This window comes from Lutra lutra, chromosome 13 (genome assembly GCF_902655055.1).
Source record: "Lutra lutra chromosome 13, mLutLut1.2, whole genome shotgun sequence".
NCBI classification, from domain to species: domain Eukaryota; kingdom Metazoa; phylum Chordata; class Mammalia; order Carnivora; family Mustelidae; genus Lutra; species Lutra lutra.
Window position 1 is genome coordinate 45,613,869 of NC_062290.1, and position 27,209 is coordinate 45,641,077.

At 38.6% G+C, this 27,209-nt stretch overlaps 1 protein-coding gene across 2 annotated transcripts in view; it reads left to right on the top strand.

Annotated features, from left to right (window-relative positions):
- Positions 1–26,711, top strand: part of DENND4C (DENN domain containing 4C) — a 147,102-nt gene extending 120,391 nt beyond the window's left edge. For both annotated transcript variants that reach the window (XM_047701308.1, XM_047701307.1), the window contains 7 exons: positions 516–698; positions 1,454–1,649; positions 3,576–3,821; positions 5,117–5,234; positions 24,123–24,273; positions 25,941–26,005; positions 26,218–26,711. In XM_047701308.1, the coding sequence (XP_047557264.1) occupies positions 516–698; positions 1,454–1,649; positions 3,576–3,821; positions 5,117–5,234; positions 24,123–24,273; positions 25,941–26,005; positions 26,218–26,354 (1,096 nt within the window). In that variant the 3' untranslated portion in view covers positions 26,355–26,711. The remainder of the gene's footprint in view (positions 1–515; positions 699–1,453; positions 1,650–3,575; positions 3,822–5,116; positions 5,235–24,122; positions 24,274–25,940; positions 26,006–26,217) is intronic.
- Positions 26,712–27,209: the final 498 nt, after the last annotated feature.

Consider the following 27,209-nt stretch of genomic DNA (forward strand, 5'->3'; position numbering starts at 1 on the left):
AGCCAAAGGGAGAGGCTTAACCCACTGAGCCACCAGGTGTCCCTATTTTATTTTTAAATATTTTATTTATTTATTTGACAAACAGAGAACACAAGTAGGCAGAGAGGCAGGCAGAGAGAGAAAGAGAGGAGGAAGCAGGCTTTCCACGGAGCAGAGAGCCCGATGTGGGGCTCGATCCCAGGACTCTGGAATCATGACCTGAGCCAAAGGCAGAGGCTTTAACCCACTGAGCCACCCAGGCATCCCTAGGGTTCTAGGTTTTTATTTTCTTTTTAATTTTTTTAAAGATTTTCTTTATTTGACACAGAGAGAGAGATCACAAGTAGGCAGAGAGGCAGGCAGAGAGAGGGGGCGGGAAGCAGGCTCTCTGCTGAGCAGAGAGCCCGACTTGGGGCTCAATCCCAGGACCCTGAGATCATGACCTGAGCCGCAGGCAGAGGCTCAAACCATTGAGCCACCCAGGCGCCCCGGTTCTAGGTTTTAAAAGACTTTTTTTTTTCATTGCTCGTGTTTAGCTTTTTCCTGAAACCAAGTACCTCTGGTGACAGTTTACAAAGCGGCAGCATTCCATTGGCTAGTGAACCTTCAGAGCACAAACCTGTATCTAGTTCAGCAGAACCTGACTTGATCAACTTTATGGATTTCCCAAAGGAAAACCAGACCGTAACTGAAGAAACCACCTCTGCAATTGAATCAAGGTACCACAGGATACAGAGAAGTCTGCACTATAAATTGGGTACCCTTGTAAAAATTCCATCTTTAAAGATAACTTGATGCATATAGGCATAAGTTCTGGCATTTAAAAAATTCAGTCTTAACATTTTACTATGATGAATGAATGTGATGATAAACCATTTTTGAAATTAATGTTTTACAGTGTCCGTTTACAAAATGAACTTCGTAAAAGTACAAAGTATTTTTCCCTTTTAGTGTAGTCATTGCCAGTTTCCAGAGACATACTCTCTTTACTGTGAAATATACCTACTTCCTCTTAAATACTGATTGAATCAAATATTTATTGAAAGCATTATGCTAAGGACTAAAAATAAAAAAAATTAAGATCTGGTCTCTATCCTTAGTGGATCATGGCCTGGTAGAGATTAAATACTTATCAAAGAATCTATAATACTTAGTTGCATAATTCTAGATGATTTTGTTTAGTAAAGATGAAATAATGTTTGAATAAAACAACTGAATGGGCACTTAGTCTTTTAAAAAGAATATCTGTTACTACCCTTTGTCTTTTTCCCACCCTTCACCAGAGTCATCTACTCCATCCTATTCTTCTGACTCCTTTAACAAAATGCTTGAAGAAAATGTAAATCTTATAAGGTGGTACTGATTCTTCTCCAGTACATTCAGTAGACTCAAAATTCGTTGTAGAAAATACTCTAGCTGGACAGGTTTAGATTGTGTTACAGCACAAACATAGCATTTCTTCATTTTTTTAAAGTGATGAAATAAAGAGAGCCAGTGGAGAAGTCCAAACTATGAAAATTTCACCTGCGCCTAATAGTTTTTCAAAGCGAAATGTATCTTTGACTCGAAGTCACAGTGTTGGAGGTCCCTTGCAAAATATTGACTTTTCCCAGCGACCGTTTCATGGCATTTCAACAGTCAGTCTCCCAAACAGTCTGCAGGAAGTTGTGGTATGTAACAAGATGATAATTATCTGTGTATTCATGTAAGTATTTATTAGGGCAGCACATAATCCACAAGTGATAAGAATTTTTCATAAGCAGACTAAGAACTTCTTAAAATTTCAAGTATGTACAAAACTAAACAAAAGAGTGTAATGAATTCCTTTGACCTGCCATCTGGCTTCAGTAATTTTCACCTTAGGGTCATTGTTCTTTCACGTATACCTTTATTCACTTCTTTCCTAGATTCTTCTGAAGCAAACTCCAAACATTATATATTCCATTTGTAAATATTTTAGTATACTACATAGTTCTTAAGAGTAATACAAAAATGCGGTGCCATTATACGACTAAAAAAAATACCAAATTATTCAGTCTCTGTTCAAATTTCTAATGGTTTAAAAAAAATGTCGAATTTGTGTGTGCTTTGTAGTTTGAAGAACGACAAATAATATCTCTGCATTATAGCTGATCTGGTTTTTAGTCTTTATAAATCTGTAGACCCTTTTTTTGACCTTGGAACTTACTTGTTGATTACAACCCTGCTAATTATCTAGAAGCTTGATCAGAGTCAGGTTTTTCTTTTGTGGTTTATTTTTGTAAGACAATAGCAGTGGTGGGATGTCCCTCAATTGAAGACATGAACTTTCTTCCTGATGCTGATAGCTATTAATGCCCCAGTGCCCAGATCACATGACTTATTTCCAGCTATAAAGGGTAATAGTCTAATTGTCTTTATTATATGGGGTACATCTGTAAAGAGAAACTTGCCCTTTGTTTTCTGTTTGCTTTTCCAAACACAGAGTTTACTTTGTAAAGGTAGGATGACTGATTTTTTTCCTTTTATTTACCAGTTTTCAAAAAAATTAGTTGGATTCCTAGCTTTCTCCCAGGTAATCAATTAATTTGGAAGAATAGGGTATCATTATGAACTCATTGATTTAAACATTTGTGTTTACATCATTGCTATTGCTATCCTTACTAATACTTACCTTATCCCATCTTTGGTCAGCTAGAAACCTCTACGAATTGGTGCCCTAGTCCCTTTGACACAATTCTAGTAGCCTTTTGTAAATTTTTTTAAGCTTCCTTGCCTTTTTTTTTTTTTTAAGATTTTATTCATTTATTTGAGAGAAAATGAGAGAGAGAGAAAACACAAGAGGGGGGAGGGTCAGAGGGAGAAGCAGACTCCCCACTGAGCAGGGAGCCTGATGCGGGACTCGATCCGGGCCTCCAGGATCATGACCTGAGCCAAAGGCAGTTGCCCAACCACCTGAGCCACCCAGGCACCGGCTTCCATGCTTCATGCTCATGTGATGTATCTCTTTCTCTAGACCTAGAATCAGCTATTTCTCTAAGAAACCCTGGGTCTTTTTAGAGGAAATGCTATTTGGAAACCTCAGCCTGGGCATTAAGGATACTCATTAATGAATTGGTCATAAGCATTTTATTCTGATACAGAGACTAAATTAGATTCTTTCTTCATTTGTTATTTGATTTGTAAGACTGCTCTTTAAAATGTAAAAGCAAGCTTTTACAGGTAGATATAATTATAAAAGGAGTCATCAAATATTAACACAAAGATTGCTCCACTTGTTTAGAGTTTTAGAAAGAAGATAAAGTCAACTTTTGGGGGGAAATCATAAAACATCTGGAATGTAGTATTTCTTAGAAAAATAGAGAAACTTTCAATGTTTAAAATAGGGCCTATTATATGGATTATCAATTTTCTTTTGTAATCCTTTAAGTTCAGGGCATTTATGGTTAAGTATTTTTTTTCTTTTTTTAGGTTTTCATTAGAGTATATTACATGTAGCACTGGGTCTGAAATCACTGATTTTGAAAGGATAGATTAAGCATAATCTCACTGAGAAGTACTCTAAAACATACAGAATAGGTAATACTCACTTTTTACTGTATTTTTATTTTTTAAAGGATCCTTTAGGAAAAAGACCCAATCCTCCCCCTGTTTCTGTGCCGTATTTGAGTCCTCTAGTGCTTCGTAAGGAACTTGAATCTTTGCTAGAAAATGAAGGTGATCAAGTGATTCACACATCCTCTTTCATCAATCAACATCCGATCATTTTCTGGAACCTCGTTTGGTATTTCAGACGTTTGGACCTTCCTAGTAACTTGCCAGGACTCATCCTCACATCTGAACACTGTAATGGGGGTGTACAGGTAGGGTACTTACACATGCTTATACTACATTGTGGTTGGTTAGAATGAAGCATAACTTCAAGTAAGAGAGAATATACAACAGTGACTTAACAAGATGTAGGTTATTTCTCACATAAAAGTTTGGGTAGGTGGTCTTGGAATGGTATAATGTCAGGGACCTGAGATCCTTCTATCTTTTTTTTTTTTTTTTTTTTTAAAGATTTTATTTATTTATTTGACAGAGAGAAATCACAAGTAGGCAGAGAGGCAGGCAGAGAGAGAGGAGGAAGCAGGCTCCCTGCTGAGCAGAAAGCCCGATGTGGGGCTTGAACCCAGGACCTGGGATCATGACCTGAGCCGAAGGCAGCGGCTTAACCCACTGAGCCACCCAGGCGCCCCTCCTTCTATCTTTTTGCTCAGCTGCGCATTACCTCTGTTTCTAAGTTCTATACCTGGTCCAGGATGGCTGCGCTGTTTCCAACTATCACATCCATGTTCTGGCCAGCAGTAAGGATAAAGATGGATGGAGAAAAAAGTATGTCTTCTTCCTCTGGGGATAGCTCCTGGAGTTGCATGTAACATTTAATCTATGTATCTGTTTGGCCTGAATTTAGTTATATGTTTATATCTAGTTGAAAGGGTGGCTAGGAAAGGTAGTTTTTATCTTGAACTATCAAATCTCCAGCTGAAATTTTCACAACTTTATTTTAAAGGTCTTCTCTTACCCATATTTTTCAGATGATACAGTTGAAGGTTAGACTAGTTAAATGGTTTCTGCAAGTTCACACGACTACTACGTGGTGGGGAGCCAAGACCACAGTCTGCCTGTCTGAGTTTGTAGCCCCTACTGTCCTTGGGCTGGGGTGCCTGATCCAGGAGACACTGCGCTTCCTGGAGTTCCTTCATTCTATGATACTGATTATTGAGAGATGCCCCAACATACACCAGGAGCACAACACAATCTTTGCTTAAAGCATTATACTGTCTTTTGACTCATTTAAGTTTAGCAGTCTGCACAATAAGATAGTAGAAACTAACCTTAAAATTTGTTGTAATGGTGACTAATCTTTCAGGTGGCCACTGTGTCAGCTACCAAGTTGTCTTTCCAGTCTGTGGAAGTAGGAATGAGAAACCTGCACTTGAGAAAAATAGGAATATTTATCATCAGATAACAAAGAAAATTAAAATTTTTGCTTATAATTTTAGGTCCAGAATTTTGAAAGAACTCATTTGTTCTATATAACCAAGTTTGCTAAATCCACTAGTAATTATTATTACGCTTACAGTGACTAATACTCTTTATTGATTTCTTTTAGCTTCCCCTATCATCTCTGTCCCAGGATAGCAAACTTGTGTATATTCAGCTATTATGGGATAATATCAACCTTCATCAGGAACCGGGCGAACCTTTGTACGTCTCATGGAGGAATTTTAGTAAGTAAAACAGAATTAAAGACATAAAAGACTCAAATTATACAATCCATACAGTAGAATACTATATAGCAATAAAGAAGAACAGACAGCTGGGGTAAAAAATAAAATTAAGGAGGTGAGAGAAACAAATTATTCTGCTCTATTTTTAAAATTTTCATGCATTTTTAGTATCTTCAATGAAGAGTCTTTCCATTTTAGATCAAATTGATTTGCTCTTTTACTGACCCATTTGACTGTGTCAGGGAGTTGAAGAGTATTTTGTGATCTTTCTTTCTTTTTTTTTTTTTTTTTAAGATTTTATTTATTTATTTATTTGACAGACAGAGATCACAAGCAGGCAGAGAGGCAGGCAGAGAGAGAGGAGGAAGCAGGCTCCCTGCTGAGCAGAGAGCCCGATGCGGGGCTCGATCCCAGGACCCTGAGATCATGACCTGAGCCGAAGGCAGCGGCTCAACCCACTGAGCCACCCAGGCGCCCCTGATCTTTCTGTTAAATGCCAATTTTGGTTAAGTATTGGGAAGGTAAATTCTATATAGTGGAAGAGTAATTTGGATGTGTTGTTGGTATAGGATCATAATTTCAAATATATGGATGCGAATCTCAAAGATTCTGGCCTCATTTTCAGTCTTACATTTAGAGCATATTTTTACAGGGCATTTAAAAAGGGATCATCCAGTATTCCAAAGTCTTTTGAGTCAATAAGACAGCACTGTACAGTAGATATGTGAGCATGGTATCAATAGGCAGTTCATGGAAGAAACATTACGTGACATATTAGTTTGCTAGGGCTGCCATAACAGAATGCCATAGACTGGGTGGCTTAAACAACAGAAATTTGTTTCTCACAGTTTGGAGATTGGAAGTTAAAGATTAGAATGTCAGCAGGTTTTGCTCCTGTGGCCTCTCCTTGGCTTGCAGATGGCCTTTTCCGTGTGCACCTGCATCTCAGACTAGGCCCCTACCCTTACGACCTCATTTAACGTTAATTACTTCTTTAAAGACCCTGTCTTCAAATATAGTCAAATAGGGGGTTCGAGGTTCAACTTATGAATTTGGGGGAACATAATTCAGTTCATAACACAAACATGAAAAAATGCTCAGTCTCATTTAGTGAAATACCAATTTCTTTTATTAAAAAAGGGAAAGTACTAACTTAGTTACATCAGGATGGCAAAAGACTTTAATTATTTTATCCAATTTTTTTGAGGATATGGAGGAAAGGAACACTCTGATACAGTTAGACATGAAAATGATACAGTTCTAGAGAAGAATGTGGCCTATATTATCCGTACCCTTTAACTCAGAAAATACAGTAAGACAACTCTGTTCTGTAGAAATAGAGTATGGAAAGTTGTCTGCACAGTGATACTTACTGTATGATTATTTGTGATAATGAAAAACTTCACATAAATACTTAACAGGAGAATAATGAAATGTTGGCATGAGTCATTTGCATATGAGTGCCTGAATTAGATGTCATGTATCAAGTGGAGAAGGGGCAGGTTTTGGAACAGTATATGATCTTTTTAATTAAAACAGCCACCTAAAATATATGTTTTTAATATATACATATAAGAAGGTCTAAAACCACTATTAACAGTGGCTCCTCAGATGGGAAAGGGAACAGTTCACTTTTAAAAATCTATTACTATTTTGCTATTATTACAATTTTCTTCCAGTTCTAAGTAAAAAAAAAAATTTTTTTTCCCTTGAAAATGCTGGTCACAAAATTATAGTTAAAAATATTACAAGCTGTTTTTGTCTTTTTGTTATTTTAGTTCTGATATTTCTTTTTTTTTTTTAAGGTTTTATTTATTTATTTGACAGAGATCACAAGTAGGCAGAGAGGCAGGCAGAGAGAGAGGGGGGAGCAGGCTCCCTGCTGAGCAGAGAGTCCGATGCGGGGCTCTATCCCAGGACCCTGGAATCGTGACCTGAGCCGAAGGCAGAGGCTTTAACCCACTGAGCCACCCAGGCGCCCTGTGGTTTTTTTTTTTTTAAACAGAAGGAGAATAATCTTGAAATTTATGCTAGGAAAATAACGAATTAGGGGCACCTGGGTGGCTTAGTCAGTTGAACGTCCAACTCTTGATCTGAGCTTAGGTTTTGATCTCGTGGTCATGAGTTCAGGTTCCATGCTTGGTATGGAGCCTACTTAAAAAAAAAAAAAAATAGAGTTGCTATTTATTTTTTATTTATTTATTTATTTATTTTTTAAAAGATTTTATTTATCCATTTGATAGAGATCACAAGTAGGCAGAGAGGCAGGCAGAGAGGCAGGCAGAGAGAGAGAGGGAAGCAGGCTCCCTTCTGAGCAGAGAGCCCGATGCAGGACTCAATCCCAGGACCCTGAGATCATGACCTGAGCCGAAGGCAGCGGCCTAACCCACTGAGCCACCCAGGTGCCCTATTTTTTTTTTTTTTTTTAGAGATCTTATTTATTTGAGAGAGGGAGGGAGAGAGAGATCATGAGAGGGGAGAAGGTCAGAGGAATACGCAGACTCCCAGCTGAGCTGGGAGCCCAATTCAGGACCGGATCCTGGGACCCTGGGATCATAACCTGAACCAAAGGCAGTCGCTTAACCAACTGAACCACCCAGGCGCCCAGAGTTGCTATTTCTTTAGTTATTTTCCTACCTCTCTTGAAACGCATAAGTGTTTCAAAATATTTTATAATTTGTGATGGGAATAAAATTTAGAGCTCTCAAGAATGGCCTGATTGGCTGCTTTAAATGAAGAACTGACATGTAAATGACATTGAAAGACACAAGAATTAAGTACTTGGGTGATAATTTCTGGAATGGTAGTGATTTCCAGTGATTTCTGGAAGAGGAGCTTCAGAGATCCACTTCCCAGCAAAGCAACCATAATTGGTTAAAATAAATAAATAAATAAATAAATATGTGTATATATATATATATATATATTTTTTTTTTTTAAAGGAAGAAGGGAAGATGGCAGAGTACAAGGGTACTGAGTTATTTTGTCCCACAGACAAACCAAGGCAACAGCTATATCTGTTGTACTAACTCTGAAAATGACCTGAAGACTGGCAAAACGTGTCTTCCAAATCTAGTTGAACAGGCCATATCAAAAGGGAGCAGAGGGGCAGTTGGGAACCAAACTCCCAGAACAACTAACCACAGATGGGAGGGGCATCACAAACATGGGGGAAGGAGGGAATCATAATCCCACTCCTGGCCTTGGGGACATGAAGTGAGAAGACAAGTCCCTGTAACATCTGGCTCTGAAAATCCGCAGTGCTTAGCTGAGGAGCAAGAGGATTAACTTAAGAGCAAGAGGATGATAGGAAACCGTGTCCCTGCCTTCAAAGAGCCAGAATGCTGGGTAACTCGCCGGGGACACAGCAGAGCAGCAGCAGTGCGGAACAAAGTGCCTAGGGTATCTGTGAAAGGGGATCTTAAGACATGTACCAAAGGGGCAGGAATCGGTATATTTCTCCAGGAATGCAAGTGCTGCCAGCCACCTTTTTTTTTTTTTTTCTTTTTTTGCCCTCCCCCAGCCTAGATAGCTAGACACTTGGGGGAGCCAGTATTGTCCCCATGTGCCTTATGATCACTGCATGCCCACTGACATTTCCCATCCAACCCACCTGCCTCACCAGGGGCCCCTCCAAAGTAGCTCTTGCCTTGCCACTCCTGAAAGCAGCCCTGGCTGGGAAAGGTGTCCTTCCAAAGTGACTGCTGCCTTGAGGGGCAGGAGGTAAACAAGCCCACACACTAGCATGTCTGTAGTTCCTGCATTCCGGCCTATTAACTGGCTGCACAGGCACTGCACCCAGCAGTGTGCCCACAGCTGTGGTTCAGGCTAATGGCAGACAGCGAGGCTGAGGGCCAGCCCCACACACTAGTGCATTCATGGCAACTGCAGCTGGACCTCTCAGACCCTGCCTGGTGCACCTGCAGTGTTAACTGCAGCCAGCTGGGCTGAGGGCCAGCCCCACCCCAGCATGCTGAGGGCCAGCATGCCCACAGCAGTCACAGCTCAGCCACAAGAGGACACACACAGCCCACAAAGGGAAAGCTCTTGGAGTACCTGGTTCTGGTGATGGGGTGGGGGGAATTGCGCTGTACGGCACCACAGAACCTCTTCTATACAAGGCCACTACTTTCAAGACACACAGATACAGCAGACTTACCTAATATAAAGAAACAAACACAGAATCAGACAAAATGAAGAGACAGGAATATATCCCAAATGAAAGATTTTTCCAACTCTAGGGAAGGACATAGACACCCAGGTCCAGCAAGCACGGAAAGCCCCTAAGTAGATGAACCCGTGTATGCAGAACACAACAAGGCACACAATTAAAATGGCAAAATTAAAGCTAGAGAATTTCAGAACAGCAAGAGAAAATCAAACTGTTACATACAAAAGAAACCCCACAAGGCTGTCAGCTGATTTTTTAAAAAAGATTTTATTTATTTATTTATTTGTCAGAGAGAGAGAGGGAGGGAGAACACAAGCAGGGAGAGCAGCAGGCAGAGGCAGAGAGAGAAGCAGGCTGCCCACTGAGCAAGGAACCCAGTGTGGGACTTGATCCCAGGACCCTGGGATCATGACCTGAGCCGAAGGCAGCGGTTTAACCAACTGAGCCATCCAGGCATCCCTGTCAGCTGATTTTTATTTTTTTAAGATTTTATTTATTTATTTGACTGAGAGAGATCACAAGTAGGCAGCGAGAGAGGGGGAAGCAGGCTCTCTGCTGAGTAGAGAGCCTGATGTGGGGCTCGATCCCAGGACCCTGGGATCATGACCTGAGCCGAAGGAAGAGGCTTTAACCCACTGAGCCACCCAAGCGTCCCTGTCAGCTGATTTATCAACAGAAACTTAGCATGCCAAAAGGGAGGATCATGATATACTGAAAGTGGTTAAAAGAAAAAACCTACAAAAAAGAATACTGGGCAAGGTTATCATTCAGAATTGAAGGAGAGAGAAAGAGTTTCTCAAAAAGAAAAGTTGAAGGAGTTCATCACCATTATATAAGCCTTAAAAGAAATATTTTTTTTATTTCTTTTTTTAAATTTTATTTTACTTTTTATTTTTTATAAACATAGAATATATTTTTATCCCTAGGGGTACAGTTCTGTGAATCGCCAGGTTTACACACTTCACAGCACTCACCATAGCACATACCCTCCCCAGTGTCCATAATACCCCCCCCTTCTCCCAACCCCTCTCCCCCCAGCTACCCTCAGTTTGTTTTGTGAGATTAAGAGTCGTTTATGGTTTGTCTCCCTCCCAATCCCATCTTGTTTAATTTATTCTTCTCCTACCCCCTTAAGCCCCCATGTTGCATCTCCACTTCTTCATATCAGGGAGATCATATGACAGTTGTCTTTCTCCGATTGACTTATTTCGCTAAGCATGATACCCTCTAGTTCCATCCACGTCGTCGCAATTGGCAAGATTTCATTTCTTTTGATGGCTGCATAGTATTCCATTGTGTATATATACCACATCTTCTTTATCCATTCATCTGTTGATGGACATCTAGGTTCTTTCCGTAGTTTGGCTATTGTAGACATTGCTGCTATAAACATTCGGGTGCACGTGCCCCTTCGGATCACTACATTTGTATCTTTAGGGTAAATACCCAGCAGTGCAATTGCTGGGTCATAGGGTAGTTCTATTTTCAACATTTTGAGGAACCTCCATGCTGTTTTCCAGACTGGTTGCACCAGCTTGCATTCCCACCAACAGTGTAGGAGGGTTCCCCTTTCTCCGCATCCTTGCCAGCATCTGTCATTTCCTGACTTGTTAATTTTAGCCATTCTGACTGGTGTGAGGTGGTATCTCATTGTGGTTTTGATTTGTATTTCCCTGATGCCGAGTGATGTGGAACACTTTATCATGTGTCTGTTGGCCATCTGGATGTCTTCTTTGCAGAAATGTCTGTTCATGTCTTCTGCCCATTTCTTGATTGGATTATTTGTTCTTTGGGTGTTGAGTTTGCTAAGTTCTTTATAGATTTTGGACACTAGCCCTTTATCTGATATGTCGTTTGCAAATATCTTCTCCCATTCGGTCAGTTGTCTTTTGGTTTTGTTAACTGTTTCCTTTGCTGTGCAAAAGCTTTTGATCTTGATAAAATCCCAATAGTTCATTTTTGCGCTTGCTTCCCTTGCCTTTGGCGATGTTCCTAGGAAGATGTTGCTGCAGCTGAGGTCGAAGAGGTGGCTGCCTGTGTTCTCCTCAAGGATTTTGATGGATTCCTTCCTCACATTGAGGACCTTCATCCATTTTGAGTCTATTTTCATGTGTGGTGTAAGGAAATGATCCAATTTCATTTTTCTGCATGTGGCTGTCCAATTTTCCCAACACCATTTATTGAAGAGGCTGTCTTTATTCCATTGTACATTCTTTCCTGCTTTGTCAAAGATGAGTTGACCATAGAGTTGAGGGTCCAATTCTGGGCTCTCTATTCTGTTCCATTGATCTATGTGTCTGTTTTTGTGCCAGTACCATGCTGTCTTGATGATGACAGCTTTGTAATAGAGCTTGAAGCCCGGAATTGTGATGCCACCGACTTTGGCTTTCTTTTTCAATATTCCTTTGGCTATTCGAGGTCTTTTCTGGTTCCATATAAATTTTAGGATTATTTGTTCCATTTCTTTGAAAAAAATGGATGGTATTTTGATAGGGATTGCATTAAATGTGTAGATTGCTTTAGGTAGCATAGACATTTTCACAATATTTATTCTTCCAATCCAGGAGCATGGAACATTTTTCATTTCTTTGTGTCTCCCTCAATTTCTTTTATGAGTACTTTGTAGTTTTCTGTGTATAGATTCTTAGCCTCTTTGGTTAGGTTTATTCCTAGGTATCTTACAGTTTTGGGTGCAATTGTAAATGGGATGGACTCCTTAATTGCTCTTTCTTCTGTCTTGTTGTTGGTGTAGAGAAATGCAACTGATTTCTGTGCATTGATTTTATATCCTGACACTTTACTGAATTCCTGTACAAGTTCTAGCAGTTTTGGAGTGGAGTGTTTTGGGTTTTCCACATAGAGTATCATATCATCTGCGAAGAGTGATAGTTTGACTTCTTCTTTGCCGATTTGGATGCCTTTAATTTCCTTTTGTTGTCTGATTGCTGAGGCTAGGACTTCTAGTATTATGTTGAATAACAGTGGTGATAATGGACATCCCTGCTGTCTTCCTGACCTTAGCGGAAAAGCTTTCAGTTTTTCTCCATTGAAAATGATATTTGCGGTGGGTTTTTCATCGATGGCTTTGATAATATTGAGGTATGTGCCCTCTATCCCTTCCTGATCAGGAAAGGATACTGTACTTTGTCAGATGCTTTTTCAGCATCTGTTGAGAGTATCATATGGTTCTTGTTCTTTCTTTTATTAATGTGTTGTATCACATTGATTGATTTGCAGATGTTGAACCAACCTTGCAGTCCTGGAATAAATTCCACTTGGTGGTGGTGGTGAATAATCCTTTTAATGTACTGTTGAATCCTATTGGCTAGTATTTTGGTGAGAATTTTCGCATCTGTGTTCATCAAGGATATTGGTCTGTAGTTCTCTTTTTTGATGGGATCCTTGTCTGGTTTTGGGATCAAGGTGATGCCGGCCTCATAAAATGAGTTTGGAAGTTTTCCTTCCATTTCTATTTTTTGGAACAGTTTCAGGAGAATAGGAATTAGTTCTTCTTTAAATGTTTGGTAGAATTCCCCCCGGGAGGCCATCTCGCCCTGGGCTTTTGTTTGTTTGGAGATTTTTGATGACTGTTTCAATCTCCTTACTGGTTATGGGTCTGTTCAGGCTTTCTGTTTCTTCCTGGTTCAGTTGTGGTAGTTTATATGTCTCTAGGAATGCATCCATTTCTTCCAGATTGTCAAATTTGTTGGCGTAGAGTTGCTCATAGTATGTTCTTATAATTGTCTGTATTTCTTTGGTGTTCGTTGTGATCTCTCCTCTTTCATTCATGATTTTATTTATTTGGGTCCTTTCTCTTTTCTTTTTGATAAGTCTGGCCAGGGGTTTATCAATCTTATTAATTCTTTCAAGGAACCAGCTCCTAGTTTCGTTGATTTATTCTGTTGATTTTTGGTTTCTATTTCATTGATTTCTGCTCTGATCTTTATGATTTCTCTTCTCCTGCTGGGTTTAGGGTTTCTTTCTTGTTCTTTCTCCAGCTCCTTTAGGTGTAGGGTTAGGTTGTGTACCTGAGACCTTTCTTGTTTCTTGAGAAAGGCTTGTACCGCTATATATTTTCCTCTCAGGACTGCCTTTGTTGTGTCCCACAGATTTTAGACCATTGTGTTTTCATTAGCATTTGTTTCCATGAATTTTTTCAATTCTTCTTTAATTTTCTGGTTGACCCATTCATTCTTTAGAAGGATGCTGTTTAGTCTCCATGTATTTGGGTTCTTTCCAAATTTCCTCTTGTGATTGAGTTCTAGCTTCAGAGCGTTGTGGTCTGAAAATACGCAGGGAATGATTCCAATCTTTTGATACCGGTTGAGACCTGATTTAGGACCGAGGATGTGATCTATTCTGGAGAATGTTCCATGTGCACATGTTCCATGTGCTTTGGGATAAAATGTTCTGAATATATCTGTGATGTCCATCTGGTTCAGTGTGTCATTCAAGGCCTTTATTTCCTTGTTGATCTTTTGCTTGGATGATCTGTCCATTTCAGTGAGGGGTGTGTTAAAGTCCCCTTCTATTATCGTATTATTGCTGATGTGTTTCTTTGATTTTGTTATTAATTGGTTTATATAGTTGGCTGCTCCCACGTTAGGGGCATAGATATTTAAAATTGTTAGATCTTCTTGTTTCACAGATCCTTTGAGTATGATATAGTGTCCTTCCTCATCTCTTATAGTCTTTGGCTTAAAATCTAATTGATCTGATACAAGGATTGCCACTCTGCTTTCTTCTGATGTCCATTAGCATGGTAAATTCTTTTCCACCCCCTTACTTTAAATCTGGTGGTGTCTTCGGGTTTAAAATGAGTTTCTTGTAGGCAACATATAGATGGGTTTTGTTTTTTTATCCATTCTGATACCCGGTGTCTTTTGATTGGGGCATTTAGCCCATTAACATTCAGGGTAAGTATTGAGAGATATGAATTTAGTGCCATTTTATTGCCTGTAAGGTGACTGTTACTGTATATTGTCTCTGTTCCTTTCTGATGTACTACTTTTAGGCTCTCTCTTTGTTTAGAGGACCCCTTTCAATATTTCCTTAGAGCTGGTTTGGTGCTTGCAAATTCTTTCAGTTTTTGTTTATCCTGGAAGCTTTTAATCTCTCCTTCTATTTTCAATGATAGCCTAGCTGGATATAGTATTCTTGGCTGCATGTTTTTCTCATTTAGTGCTCTGAATATATCATGCTAGCTCTTTCTGGCCTGCCAGGTCTCTGGATAAGTCTGCTGCCAATCTAATATTTTTACCATTGTATATTACAGACTTCTTTTCCCTGGCTGCTTTCAGGATTTTCTCTTTGTCACTAAGACTTGTAAATGTTACTATTAGGTGATGGGGTGTGGACTGATTATTGATTTTGAGGGGGGTTCTCTGCACCTCCTGGATTTTGATGCTTGTTCCCTTTGCCATATTGGGGAAATTCTTTCCAATAATTCTCTCCAATATACCTTCTGCTCCCCTCTCTCTTTCTTCTTCTTTGGAATCCCAATTATTCTAATGTTGTTTCGTCTTATGGTGTCACTTATCTCTCGAATTCTGCCCTCGTGGTCCAGTAGCTGTTTGTCCCTCTTTTGCTCAGCTTCTTTATTCTCTGTCATTTGGTCTTCTGTATCCCTAATTCTTTCTTCTGCCTCATTTATCCTAGCAGTGAGAGCCTCCATTTTTTATTACACCTCATTAATAGCTTTTTTTATTTCAACTTGGTTAGATTTTAGTTCTTTTATTTCTCCAGAAAGGGCCTTTATATCTCCTGAGAGGGTTTCTCTAATATCTTCCATGCCTTTCTTGAGCCTGGCTAGAACCTTGAGAATCGTCATTCTGAACTCTAGATCTGACATATTACCAATGTCTATATTGATTAGGCCCCTAGCCTTCGATACTGCCTCTTGTTCTTTTTTTTTGTGGTGAATTTTTCCACCTTGTCATTTTGTCCAGATAAGAGTATATGAAAAAGCAAGTAAAATACTAAAAAGGTGGCAGTGACCCCAGGAAAATATGCTTTAACCAAATCAGAAGAGATCCCAAATCGTGAGGGGGGGGAAAGGGGATAAAAAGAGGTTCAGAAAGAAAAAACAAAAACAAAAACTGAAACAATTAAAAAAAGAAAACAAAAAAAGAAAAAATAAAAAAAAGAATATATATATATATATATATATATATATATATTAGATAAACTAGTTAAAAACGTTAAAAAAGAAAAGAGTAAAAGTTAAAAAAAATTTAGCAGAAGAGAGAAAAAAAATTGAAAAAGAAAAAAAATTAAATTAACTGCAAGACTAAAGAATCATGGGGAGAAAGCCATGAGTTCTGTGCTTTGCTTTCTCCTCCTCTGGAATTCCGCTGCTCTCCTTGGTATTGAAACTGCACTCCTTGGTAGGTGAACTTGGTCCTGGCTGGGTTTCTTGTTGATCTTCTAGGGGCGGGCCTGTTGTAGTGATTCTCAAGCGTCTTTGCCCCAGGTGGAGTTGCACCGCCCTTACCTGGGCTGGGCTGAGTAATCCGCTCGGGTTTGCTTTCGGGAGCTTTTGTTCCCTGAGCACTTTCCGTAGAGTTCCGGAGGGCAGGAATGAAGATGGCGGCCTCCCGGTCTCCGGCCCGGAGGAGCCGAGAGCTGGGGCCCCACTCCTCAGTTCGCCCTCAGAGAACAGCGCCCAATTACTCCCGTCACCCTGGCCTCCAGCCGCGCTCTGAGATGACGGAGCCTGTGACCGGTTCAAGGTAACCCGAGTTTAGAGCTCACTCCTCGGCTCTGTCTCTGTAGCCGGCTTCCCCGTTCTAATACCGGTAAGCTCTGCGACACTCAGACACCCCCGATCCTTCTGTGACCCTGCGGGACCTGAGGCCATTCTGACCCCGCGTGGGCTTCACCCCAGTTAAGCCTCTGGAGCGATGTCCTTCAGCGGTACAGACTTTTAAAAGTCCTGATTTTGCTCCGTTGCTCCGCCGCTTGCCGGGAGCCAGCCCCTCCCCCTGCGGTCTATCTTCCCGTCGCTTTGGATTCACTTCTCTGCCAGTCCTACCTTGCAGAAAGTGGTTGATTTTCCATTTCTAGAATTGCTGTTCTTTTTCTGTTTGATCTCCCGTTGGATTTGTAGGTGTTTGTAATCTTTAGATAAACTATCTAGCTGATCTCCTGCTACCTGAAGTAGTCTCAGCCTGCTACTTCTCCGCCATCTTGACTCCTCCCCCCCCAAAAGAAATATTAAGGAGAATTTTTTTATGTGGAAAGAAAAGGCCATAAATAGAAGAAAATTATGACAGGATTAGATCTACAAAAATCAGTCAAGTAATACACAAAAAGAAGTAGGACACTGTACACATAAAACATGGAGGGGGAGTAAACATCCAGTGCTTTAAAAAATGTGTTCAAACTTAAGCAATCATGAACTTAATAATATCGAATGCTATATACATAAAATGTTACATATGAATTCCATGGTAACCACAATCACAAACCTATAATAGATACAAAAAGTAATAACAGAGAAAGGAATCCAAGCATAACACTGAAGAAAGCCCTCATACTTCAAGGGAAGAGAGCAAGGGAAGAAAGAAAAAGAGAACTACAAAACAACCAGAAAACAACAAAATGGCAATCAGTATGTACCTTATTCAGTAATGACTTTAAATATAAATGGACTCAATACTCTAATCAAAAGAGGGTGACAGAAGGAATTTTAAAAAAAATGAAAACCCATCTCTGTGCTACTGATAAGAGACTCATGTTAGACCTAAAGATAAACAGAGTGAAAATGAAGGGATGGAAAAAGATATCCATGCAAATGGAAGCATACAAAACAAAAGCAACTAGAGTAGCAATACTTTTATCAGACAAAAGATAGATTAGAAACAAAGAGTGTAGCAAGAGGCAAAGGAGGGCCTTACATAATGATAACAGAATCAATCCAAGAATAGGATGTAACAGTTTTGAATATCTGAGCATCCCCCTAGGCGCACCTAAATATATAAAGCAAATATTCGCAGAAATTGAATTTCACCTCAAAACACACATTCTTTTTCAGTGCACATGGAACGCTGTCCCAGATAGATCAATGTTGGGCTGCAAAACAGGAAGACTGAAATCCTAGCAAGCATCTTTCCTGACCACAACAGTGTGAAACTAGAAATCAGTTACAAGACAAATACTGGAAAAAACAGGTGGAGGCTAAGCAGCATGCTCTTAAACAAGCAGTGGGTCGATGAAGTTAATCAAAGGAAATTAAAAGAAAAAATTCATGGAGATAAATGAAAATGGAAACACCATAGTCCAAAATCTTTGGGATGCAGCCAGAGCAGTTATAAGAGGGAAGTTCATAGCACCACAGGCCTATGTCAGAAGGCCATAAAAGTCACAAACTAATATCTAACAAGGAATGAGAAAAAAAGCATAGCTCAAAAGTTAAACGGAAGGAAATAATAAAGGTTAGAGTGGAAATAAAGACCAAAAAAAAAAAAAAAAAAATCAATGAAACCAAGAACTGGTTTCTTAAATAGGTAAATGAAATTGATAAACCTTTAGTCAGACTCATTAGGAAAAAAAGAGGTCACAAGTAATATCAGAAATTAAAGAGGAGAAATAACAACTAACACCATAGAACTACAGAGGATTATTAAAATATTGTGAAAAATTATATGCCAACAAATTGGACCTAGAAGAAATGGATAAATTCCTAAAAACATAGTCTTCCAAAACTGAATGAGAAAGAAATAGAAAATTTGAGCAGACTGATTACTAGTAATGCAATTGAATCAGTAATCAAAAAACTCCCACCAAGCAAAAATCCAGGACCAGACAGCTTCACATCTGAATCCTGTCAAACACTTAAGAGTTAATACCTGGTCTTCTTAGGTTATTCCAAAAAAATATGGGAGGAAGGAAAAACTTCCAAATTCATTCCACAAGGCCATCATTATTACCCTGATACCAAAACCAGATAAAGACACTACCAAAAAGAAAATTACTGGCCAATATCCCTGATGAACATAAATGCAGAAATCCTTAATAAAATATTAGCAAACCAGATTCAACAGTATATTAAAAGGATCATTTACCATGATCAAGTAAGATTCATTCCAGGTATATAACAATGATTCTATATTCACAAATCAATTAATGTTATTAATAAGAGGAAGGATGAAAAACATCATCTCATTAGGTTCTGAAAAAAAGCATTCGACAAAGTAGAATGTCATTCATGATAAAAACTAAACAAAATGGGTTTAGAGGGAACATAACATAAAAAAGCCATATATGAAAAACCCACAGCTAACATTATACTCAGTGGTGAAAACTGAAAACTTTCCCTCTAAGATCAGGGACAAGACAAGGATGTCTACCCTTACCATTTTTATTCAACATGTACTGGAAATCCTAGCTGTGGCAGTCAGACAGGAAATAAAAGACATCCAAATTTGAAAGGAGGAAGTAAAACTACACTATTTGAAGATGACATGATATTATATAGAGAAAACCTGAAAAACTTCACAAAACTATTAAAATTCAGTAAAGTTATAAAAGTAATAGCCAGAGGGTGCCTGGGTGGCTCAGTGGATTAAGCCTCTGCCTTCGACTCAGGTCATGATCTCAGGGTCCTGGGATTGAGTCCCGAATCGGGCTCTCTGCTCAGCGTGGAGCCTGCTTCCCTCTCTCTCTCTCTCTCTGCCTGCCTTTCTGCCTACTTGTGATTTCTGTCAAATAAATAAAATCTGAAAAAGAAAGTAATAGCCAGAAATTGATAACATTTCTATACACTAAAAACAATGTAGCAGGAAGAGAAATTAAGAAGACCTTTCTGTTTACAATTGTACAAAAAGAATAACATACCAAGGAATACATCTAACAAAGTAAGTAAAAGACCTATACTCTGAAAACTGTGGAATGGTGATGAAAAAAATTGAAGATGACACAAACAAATGGAAAGTTACAACATATTCATGGATTGGAAGAACTGATCTCATTAAAATGTCCATACTACCCAAAACAATATATAGATTCACTGCAGTCCATATAAATATGCCAATAGCATTTTTCACAGAACTGGAAAAAATTATAAATTTGTATGGAACTAAAAAGATCCCTAATAGACAAAGTGATCTTGAGAAAGAGGAACAAAGGTGGAGGTTTACAATCCCAGATTTCAAGATACACTGCACAAAGCTATAGTAATCAAAGTAGTATGGTACTGGCACTAAAATAGTTACATAGTGAAACAGAATACAGAGCCCAGAATACAGAGCCCATACTCTTATATGGCCAGTTACTCTATGACAAAGGAGGCAAGAGATACATACGGAGAACATGTCTTTTCAACAAATGGTGCTGGGAAAATTGGATAGCTGTAGGCAAAAGCATGAAACTGGGCCACTTTCTTATACCTTACACCAAAATAAATTAAAAACGGATTAAAGACCCAAATGTGATAACTAAAATCTAAAACTCCAGAAGAAAGCATAGGTACTAATTTCTTAGACTATGGCATAGCAATATATATTTTTTAAATATTTTCTTTACTTATTTGACAGAGAGATCACAAGTAGGCAGAGAGGCAGGCAGAGAGAGGGGGAAAGCAGGCTCCCCACTGTGCAGGGAGCCCGATGCAGGGCTTGATCCCAGAACCTGGAGACCATGACCTAAGCTGAAGGCAAGAGGCTTAAACCACTGAGCCACTCAGGTGCCCATAAGCAACATATTTATGGGTATGTCTACTCAGGCTGGGGAAACCAAAGCAGAAATAAACTGGGACTACATCAAAATAAAAGGATGTTGCACAGCAAAGGAAACCATCAACAAAATGAAAAGGCAGTCTGCTGCGTGGGAGAAGAAATTTGCAAACGATACATTCAGTAAAGAGTTATTACCCAAAATATATAAAGAACTTACATAACAACAACAAATAAACAATCCAATTTTAAAAATGGCAGATCACCTGAATAGACATTTTTCTAAAGAAGACATTCACATGGCCAAGAGACACATAAGAAGGTGCTCAAAATCACTAATCATCAGGGAAATTCAAATCAGAACCACAGTGAACCTCACACTAGTCAGAATGGCTAGTATCAAAGAGTAGAAAGAACACGTGGTCTGAGCATGTAGAGAAATGGGAACTTGTGCACTGTTGGTGGGAATGTAAATTGGTGCAGCACTGTGGAAAACAGTATGCCGGTTTCTCAAAAAAATCTAGAACTACCATCTGATCCAGTAATTCCACTACTGGGTTTCTGCCCAAAGGAATAAAAAACACTGTTTGCTGCGTTATTTATAGTAGCCAAGGTATGAAAGTAACCCAAGTGTCCAGCAACCAATACAAATTGATAAAGAAGATACAGGTGTGTGGAATACTACATAATGGAATATTACTCAGCCATTAAAAATGAGATCTTGCCATTTGCAATATCATGGATGGACGTTGAGGGCATTAAGCTAAGTGAAGTAAGTTAGAGAAAGACAAATACTGCATGGTTTCACTTATATGTGGAATCTAAACAAAAAAACAGAAACAGTCATAAAGACAGAGAACTAACTGGTAGTTGCCAGAGGGGACGGATGTGAGGAATGGACACAATAGGTGAAGGGAGTTAAGAGATGGAAACTTCCAGTTATAGAATAGTCACAGAGAAGAGAACTACAGCAAAGATAATATGGTCAATGTTTTAATGTGACACATGGTGACTATATACTTACTGTGGTGAGCTACAGAATTGCCACACCACTGTGTTATACACCTGAAACTAATATAGCATTATCTGTTAACTATACTTCACAATGATTTTTTTTTTTTTTTTGAGAGCATGAGCAGGGTCGGGGAGGGACAGAGGGAGAGGGAGAGAGAGAGAATCCTAAGGAGGAGGCTCCATGCCCATTGCAGAGCCTGATGCAGGGTTTGATCTCACAACTCTGAGATCATGACCTGAGCCGAAATCCAGAGCCACACACTCAACCAACTGAGCCAGTCAGGCTCCTCAACAATAAAAGTAATCTAACAAAAGATATAGGGAGAATACACACACTATATGGAAGTAATAACTTAGCAAAGTTGAGGATATTAGAGCAATACACAGAAATTACCTGTATGGGGGGGTATGGGGTAACTGGGTGACGGGGATTAAGGAGGGCATACGATGAGCACTAGGTGTTATATGCAACTAAGGAATCATTGAACACTACACCAAAGACTAATGTACTATATGCTGGCTAATTTAAATAAAATTAACTATTTCCATATACTTTTCAATGAATAATACAAAAACGAAAGCCAGAAAATAATCCCATTTACATTAAAAAGAATAAAATAGAGGGCCCCTGGATGGCTCAGTTGGTTGAGCTCTTGATATCTTGAGCTCAGGTCAATCTCAGGTTCTGGGATCAAGCCCCACCTGCAGCTCAGTGGGGAGTCTGCTTGAGGATTTCTCTCCCTCTGTCCCTCCCTCCCTCCACCCCCGTTTGTATCACACTCACTGGGCAGTCCTTAATTTGAGGCATCAGATACTAACAAGTATTGGTGAGGATATAGAGAAATTGGAATCCTCATACACTCCTGAGTGTAATAAAAAGTAGCTAGCTGCTCTGGAAAACAGTTTCAAAGGTTCTCCAAATGGCCGAGTTATCATGAGACACAGCAGTAGCATTCGGGTATGCACCGAAGAGAAATGAAAACGTACATATGTCTAAAAAATAGTACACTGTGCTTAACAGCATTTTCTTGTAGCCAAATAATGAAAATAGCCTAAATGTCCATCCACTGAGAAATGGATGAAGTATAGTACATCTATACAATGGATTATTATTTAGAAATAAAAGTTATGAATATTGATACATACTACAATATAGATGAATTAGAAAACATTATAGAAGAAACCACTCACAAAACACAAAGTATGATTACTTTTATATGAATATCCAGAACGTGTAAATCTGTGGAGACAAAGTAGATTAGTGGTTGCCTATGGCTGAGGGTTTGGGGAGATAGAGGAGGGACTGCTGATAGGTTTCTTTGGGGGAATGATAATCTTCAAAAATGGATTGTGATGGTTGCAAAACTTATGAATATACTAAAAGTCATGGAATTATACACTTTTAAGTGGGTGAATTGAATGGGAATTATTTCTCAAATAGTAATTAAAAAACTGAACTATGGGAGAAACAATAAAGTTGCAGATTATATTTAGGTTAGGTTCTAAAATCATAGCATAGCATAAAAATCAAATATATTCAAAGACCATCATGTAGCAGGTGGAAGAGCTAGAATCAAAACCTGTAGCAGCCAGTATTTCTCCTTTTAACAGAGGACTTTGTTATTTGAACACAAATGAAGTTCTACTAGTTGTCTTTATTAAGAGGCTGTGTTGAATGAAAAATACAGTAGCTTGTTCTATGACAGGCATTCTCTGAGGCTGACTAGGGAGCTACTGGATACATATTCCCATCTCAACTAACATGGGTACAAAGAAAATTATATAGTTGCTGGAATTACCTGCAGTGTTAAAGTTTTCCCTTTCTTCCAGGCCAATCACCCTTTGTTGATTTTTTAATTTACTTATTTTTAAAAATATTTTTTTTGATTATTTATTTATTTATTTGACAGAGAGAGATCACAAGTAGATGGAGAGGCAGGCAGAGAGAGAGAGAGAGAGAGAGGGAAGCAGGATCTCTGCCAAGCAGAGAACCCGATGCGGGACTCGATCCCAGGACCTTGAGATCATGACCTGAGCCGAAGGCAGTGGCTTAACCCACTGAGCCACCCAGGCGCCCTTAAAAATATTTTTTTTTTATTTATTTGACACAGAGAGAGCACAAGCAGGGGAGTGGCAGGCAGAGGGAGAAGGAAAAGTAGATTCTCTGCAGAGGAGGGAGCCCCATTCAGAACTCGATCCCAGGACCCTGAAATCATGATCTGAGATGAAGGCAGATGTTTAACCCACTGAGCGACTCATGCGCCCTATTTACTTTTTTTTTTTTTTTTTTTGAGAGAGAGAGCACGAACAGGGCAAGGGGCAAAGGGAGAGGGAGAGAGACTCTTAAGCAGGATCCACACTGAGCATGGAGCCCCATATGGGGCTTGATCTCACCCAGAGGGCATGGCCTGAGCTGAAACCCAAAGAGTTGGATGCTTAACTGACCGAGCTACCCAGGCACCTGGACTTTGTGTATTTTTAATATTAGAATGATTAAATCCTAGTATTAAAGCTCTTTTGTAATTTATGAAATCTGTATTTGTTCTTAGTAATTCTGGAATTACCCTTGTTTCAATTTGGATTATACTCTGCTATATTTAATGGCAAATAACGGAAGCTTAAACAGGTAAAGATTATTCTCTCTCATAAAGAAGTTATGAAGTGGACACTCCATGACTGGGAGGCAACTCCTGTCATCAGGGACCCAGGCTCCTGATGTAGTGCCTTTTCCATTGGTTAAGGTTGCTTCATGGTCACAAGATTGCTGCCAGAGTACAAGGTATCACATCCCAGCCTGAAGAAGGAACCCCTACATTCAGGGAGAAGGCAAAGGGACTGGACTTTCGTATCTGAAGAAAGCAGGAAAAATATTTTTTAGCTGGCCACATTGACACATAATTTTACTAGTAAAGGGGGGGGGCAGTCTTGAATAAAAGACAATACTTGTAGAAAATGCTACAACTCTGGGGAAAAAACTTTTTAAACAAAAGTAATTAAGAGTATTCTTATTTACTGTGTTCTTATTATTAGATTCTGAAAAGAAATTATCTCTCCTGTCAGAGGAACAAGAAGAAACAAGCACTTTAGTAGAAACCATCAGGCAGAGTATTCAACATAATGATGTTCTTAAACCCATCAACCTACTTTCACAGCTAATAAAGCCAGACATGAAAAGACAAAGGTAGGAATCCAGTTTTTGCTTCATGTCACTCAAGACAATTTCATGTTTAAGTATTATTTTTAGAATATCTCTAGTTGTAAAGGAAACATACTCAGTGTAGAACACCTGTTTCAAAAAGTGCTGCCTAAATGTATCTGTTCATACTTGAGCAAATATTATAAAAGTTGTGTGTGGAGGAATAAAATTTAGGTAGTTCATTCATGTCTAAAATGTAGAGTCTTCAGGAAACCTTACTGCTATTCACTGGAAACCTTCTATGAATTCGTTAGCAGTGATGTCAGTACATATGTACTACTTGTTCGGGCCCTGTCATACCTGCACGTCTTTTATTTTCTTGTGGGACAGTAAAACAAAACAAAAAAACCTGTTTAGGAATAGAAACAATTTATGTAAGTGATGGAAACAGTAAATTACAAAGGATATAGAGCTTTCCTGATCCTCTACTATTGTCTGCTCACAGGCTTAGATCAGTACTCATCCCGGTCTCAGTATAAGTGAATTTTGCAGTGGAAACTACAGAAAAGGTGGCATAATAAATGCTACCAAATACCAGCAGTTGGCAAGAGTTGGCAAGTCCTCTGCGAGTTTCTTTGGTCATGGCATCTTTGAAGATAACCTCAGAAGTGACAGAGCATGAACTGATTATGAAAATGAATGGATCCTTTTGTAATCTCACAGTCTAAAGGGCAGCTAGTTTCAAGCATCTGTAGTTTAAAGGCAGAGAAGGAAAATTAGAAATAGGTTACGGCTTCTGAAGCTTCTGTACAAGTCTTTATGAAGCATTATCAGAATCAGCATTACTCTGATTTTTTTTTATATGTTAAGTACTCTGAAATCAGTTCATTTTTTAAGCTTTCCTTCACTTTTAACTGAGCTATGAAGCTCATTTTTAAGGTTTGATTAGTTACACTTTTATGTTCACAAGCCAAATGTAGTCTATCCTTTATTAATTAAATAATAATAAAGATCACGCCACTTTTCAGTGTCCAAGGGTTTTAGACCCCTAACTTATTTAAACATTAATGTTACTTTGTCAAGTGGGAAAAGATGAAACTCTTTTGCAAATTATAATGGCAAAGTAGAGTTAAAACAGTTACCTGTTACCCCCCCCCAATGCAACAGATAATCTGCCTATGATGTTTGAGTCCCCAAAACTTAATAGCTGTTGACCAGAAGTCCTACCAATAACACACACAAAACACATTTTGTATGTTGTGTTATATAATGAATTTTTACAACAAAGTTAGTAAATACCTTTACAGTACTCTGCTGTATTGAAAAAAAAAAAAAAAAAAACCATATAGGTGGACCCATGAAATTCAATTCCATGTTGTTCAAGGGTCAACTGTATCTATATTGCTAAAATAGTATAATAAACTTAAAACACACCACTTGAAATAGTTTCTAGTATGAAGCCTTACGTCCAAAACTTTTTAAAAATTCAAAGTAAATTGCAAAAGTAGCACAGAATTCACCATACTTTCACCCAACTTCCCCTAAACGTGACATCTTCTAACTGTAGTGTTTTATCAGAACCAGGACACTGACATGGGTACGTTACTGTTAACTAGACATAGAACGTAATCATTTTTCACCATTTTACAAAGCTTCCATGTGTGTATTTTTATGTTCTCTACCCATTAACTTTAAAAATACTTGTTTTATAGGAGTTTATACCGAGAAATCCTCTTCTTATCATTAGTATCCCTTGGAAGAGAGAATATTGATATTGGTAAGTTGGTTAATTAAGGATTACTAAAGGAGGTTCTTCATTTTCTAAAGTAATTTACAGAATTGTAATTGGTATGGGTAAATACTGATCCTCTATTTTCCAAAGATTTCTACTTTTAAATATGCAGTTTATAGATATATATGAAATTACTGACATTTTTCATTTTATGACTTCTAACAAATTACAACTGCATTTTTGAAAATGTCTTTCAGAGGCTTTTGACAACGAATATGGACTTGCATACAATAATCTATCTTCAGAGATTCTTGAAAAGCTGCAGAAAATTGATGCTCCACCAAGTATCAGTATGGAATGGTGCAGGAAGTGTTTTGGAGCACCTCTCATTTAAATAAGATGTTCAGTAGATTTTCAACAAAGCTTGAGGGAATAGATTCCGTTGGCAAACATTCAAGGTGTATTCCAAATGCTAACAGTTGATGAAAGGGAAATGAAGTTAGCGCTTGGGACAATATATAATGAAATATAATTCATACTGAATCATCTCGCAACATAAAAATGCCCCAGGGCTAGTTACCTAAAAGGCTTGCAACTTCTGAATGGTTCATCTGCCTGTGCTTGATCCAAAACTGGTTTTGGATTTCTCAATGTATTTGATAATGCGAAACTATTCATTCTTGGCATTTGTTTATATTTTAAGTTGTTGGTCTTGGGGAATAGCAGTTTAATGTAAACTTGCTAACCCCCCCCCCCCCCCAAAAATGAAATCTCAATTACAGGAGCAACTGTTTGTGTATGTGTATGTATATATGTGTGGCTGTGTGGCTATTTGTATGTACAGCCATATTATATTTATTAAAATTCCTAGACTGCGTGTTGCAATACAATTTTCTGAAAGGGGTCTGCAACTATTAAATGACTACTACTAAACTCAGCTGTAGTCATTAATCAAAATTATCTTAAAGTCTGAGGGCAGCCTTGCCTTAGGTATTCTCTTCCTTAGTGGATTTTATCTTTAATATCCAAGTTACTTTTCATCCTCTTCCCAATACCATGTTAATTTACAACAGCTTTAAGATTGGAATAAAGGAACCAATCATAGTTTAAATGAAATCAACCTCATAATTTACAAAATTGGAACGTGCTTAAAATTTTATATTTTTGACCTCAAATTGTTCAGGTACATCAATTGTTGCTATTGGTCACTTTTAAAAACCTGTGGGATAAACTTGCACTGCACACAAAT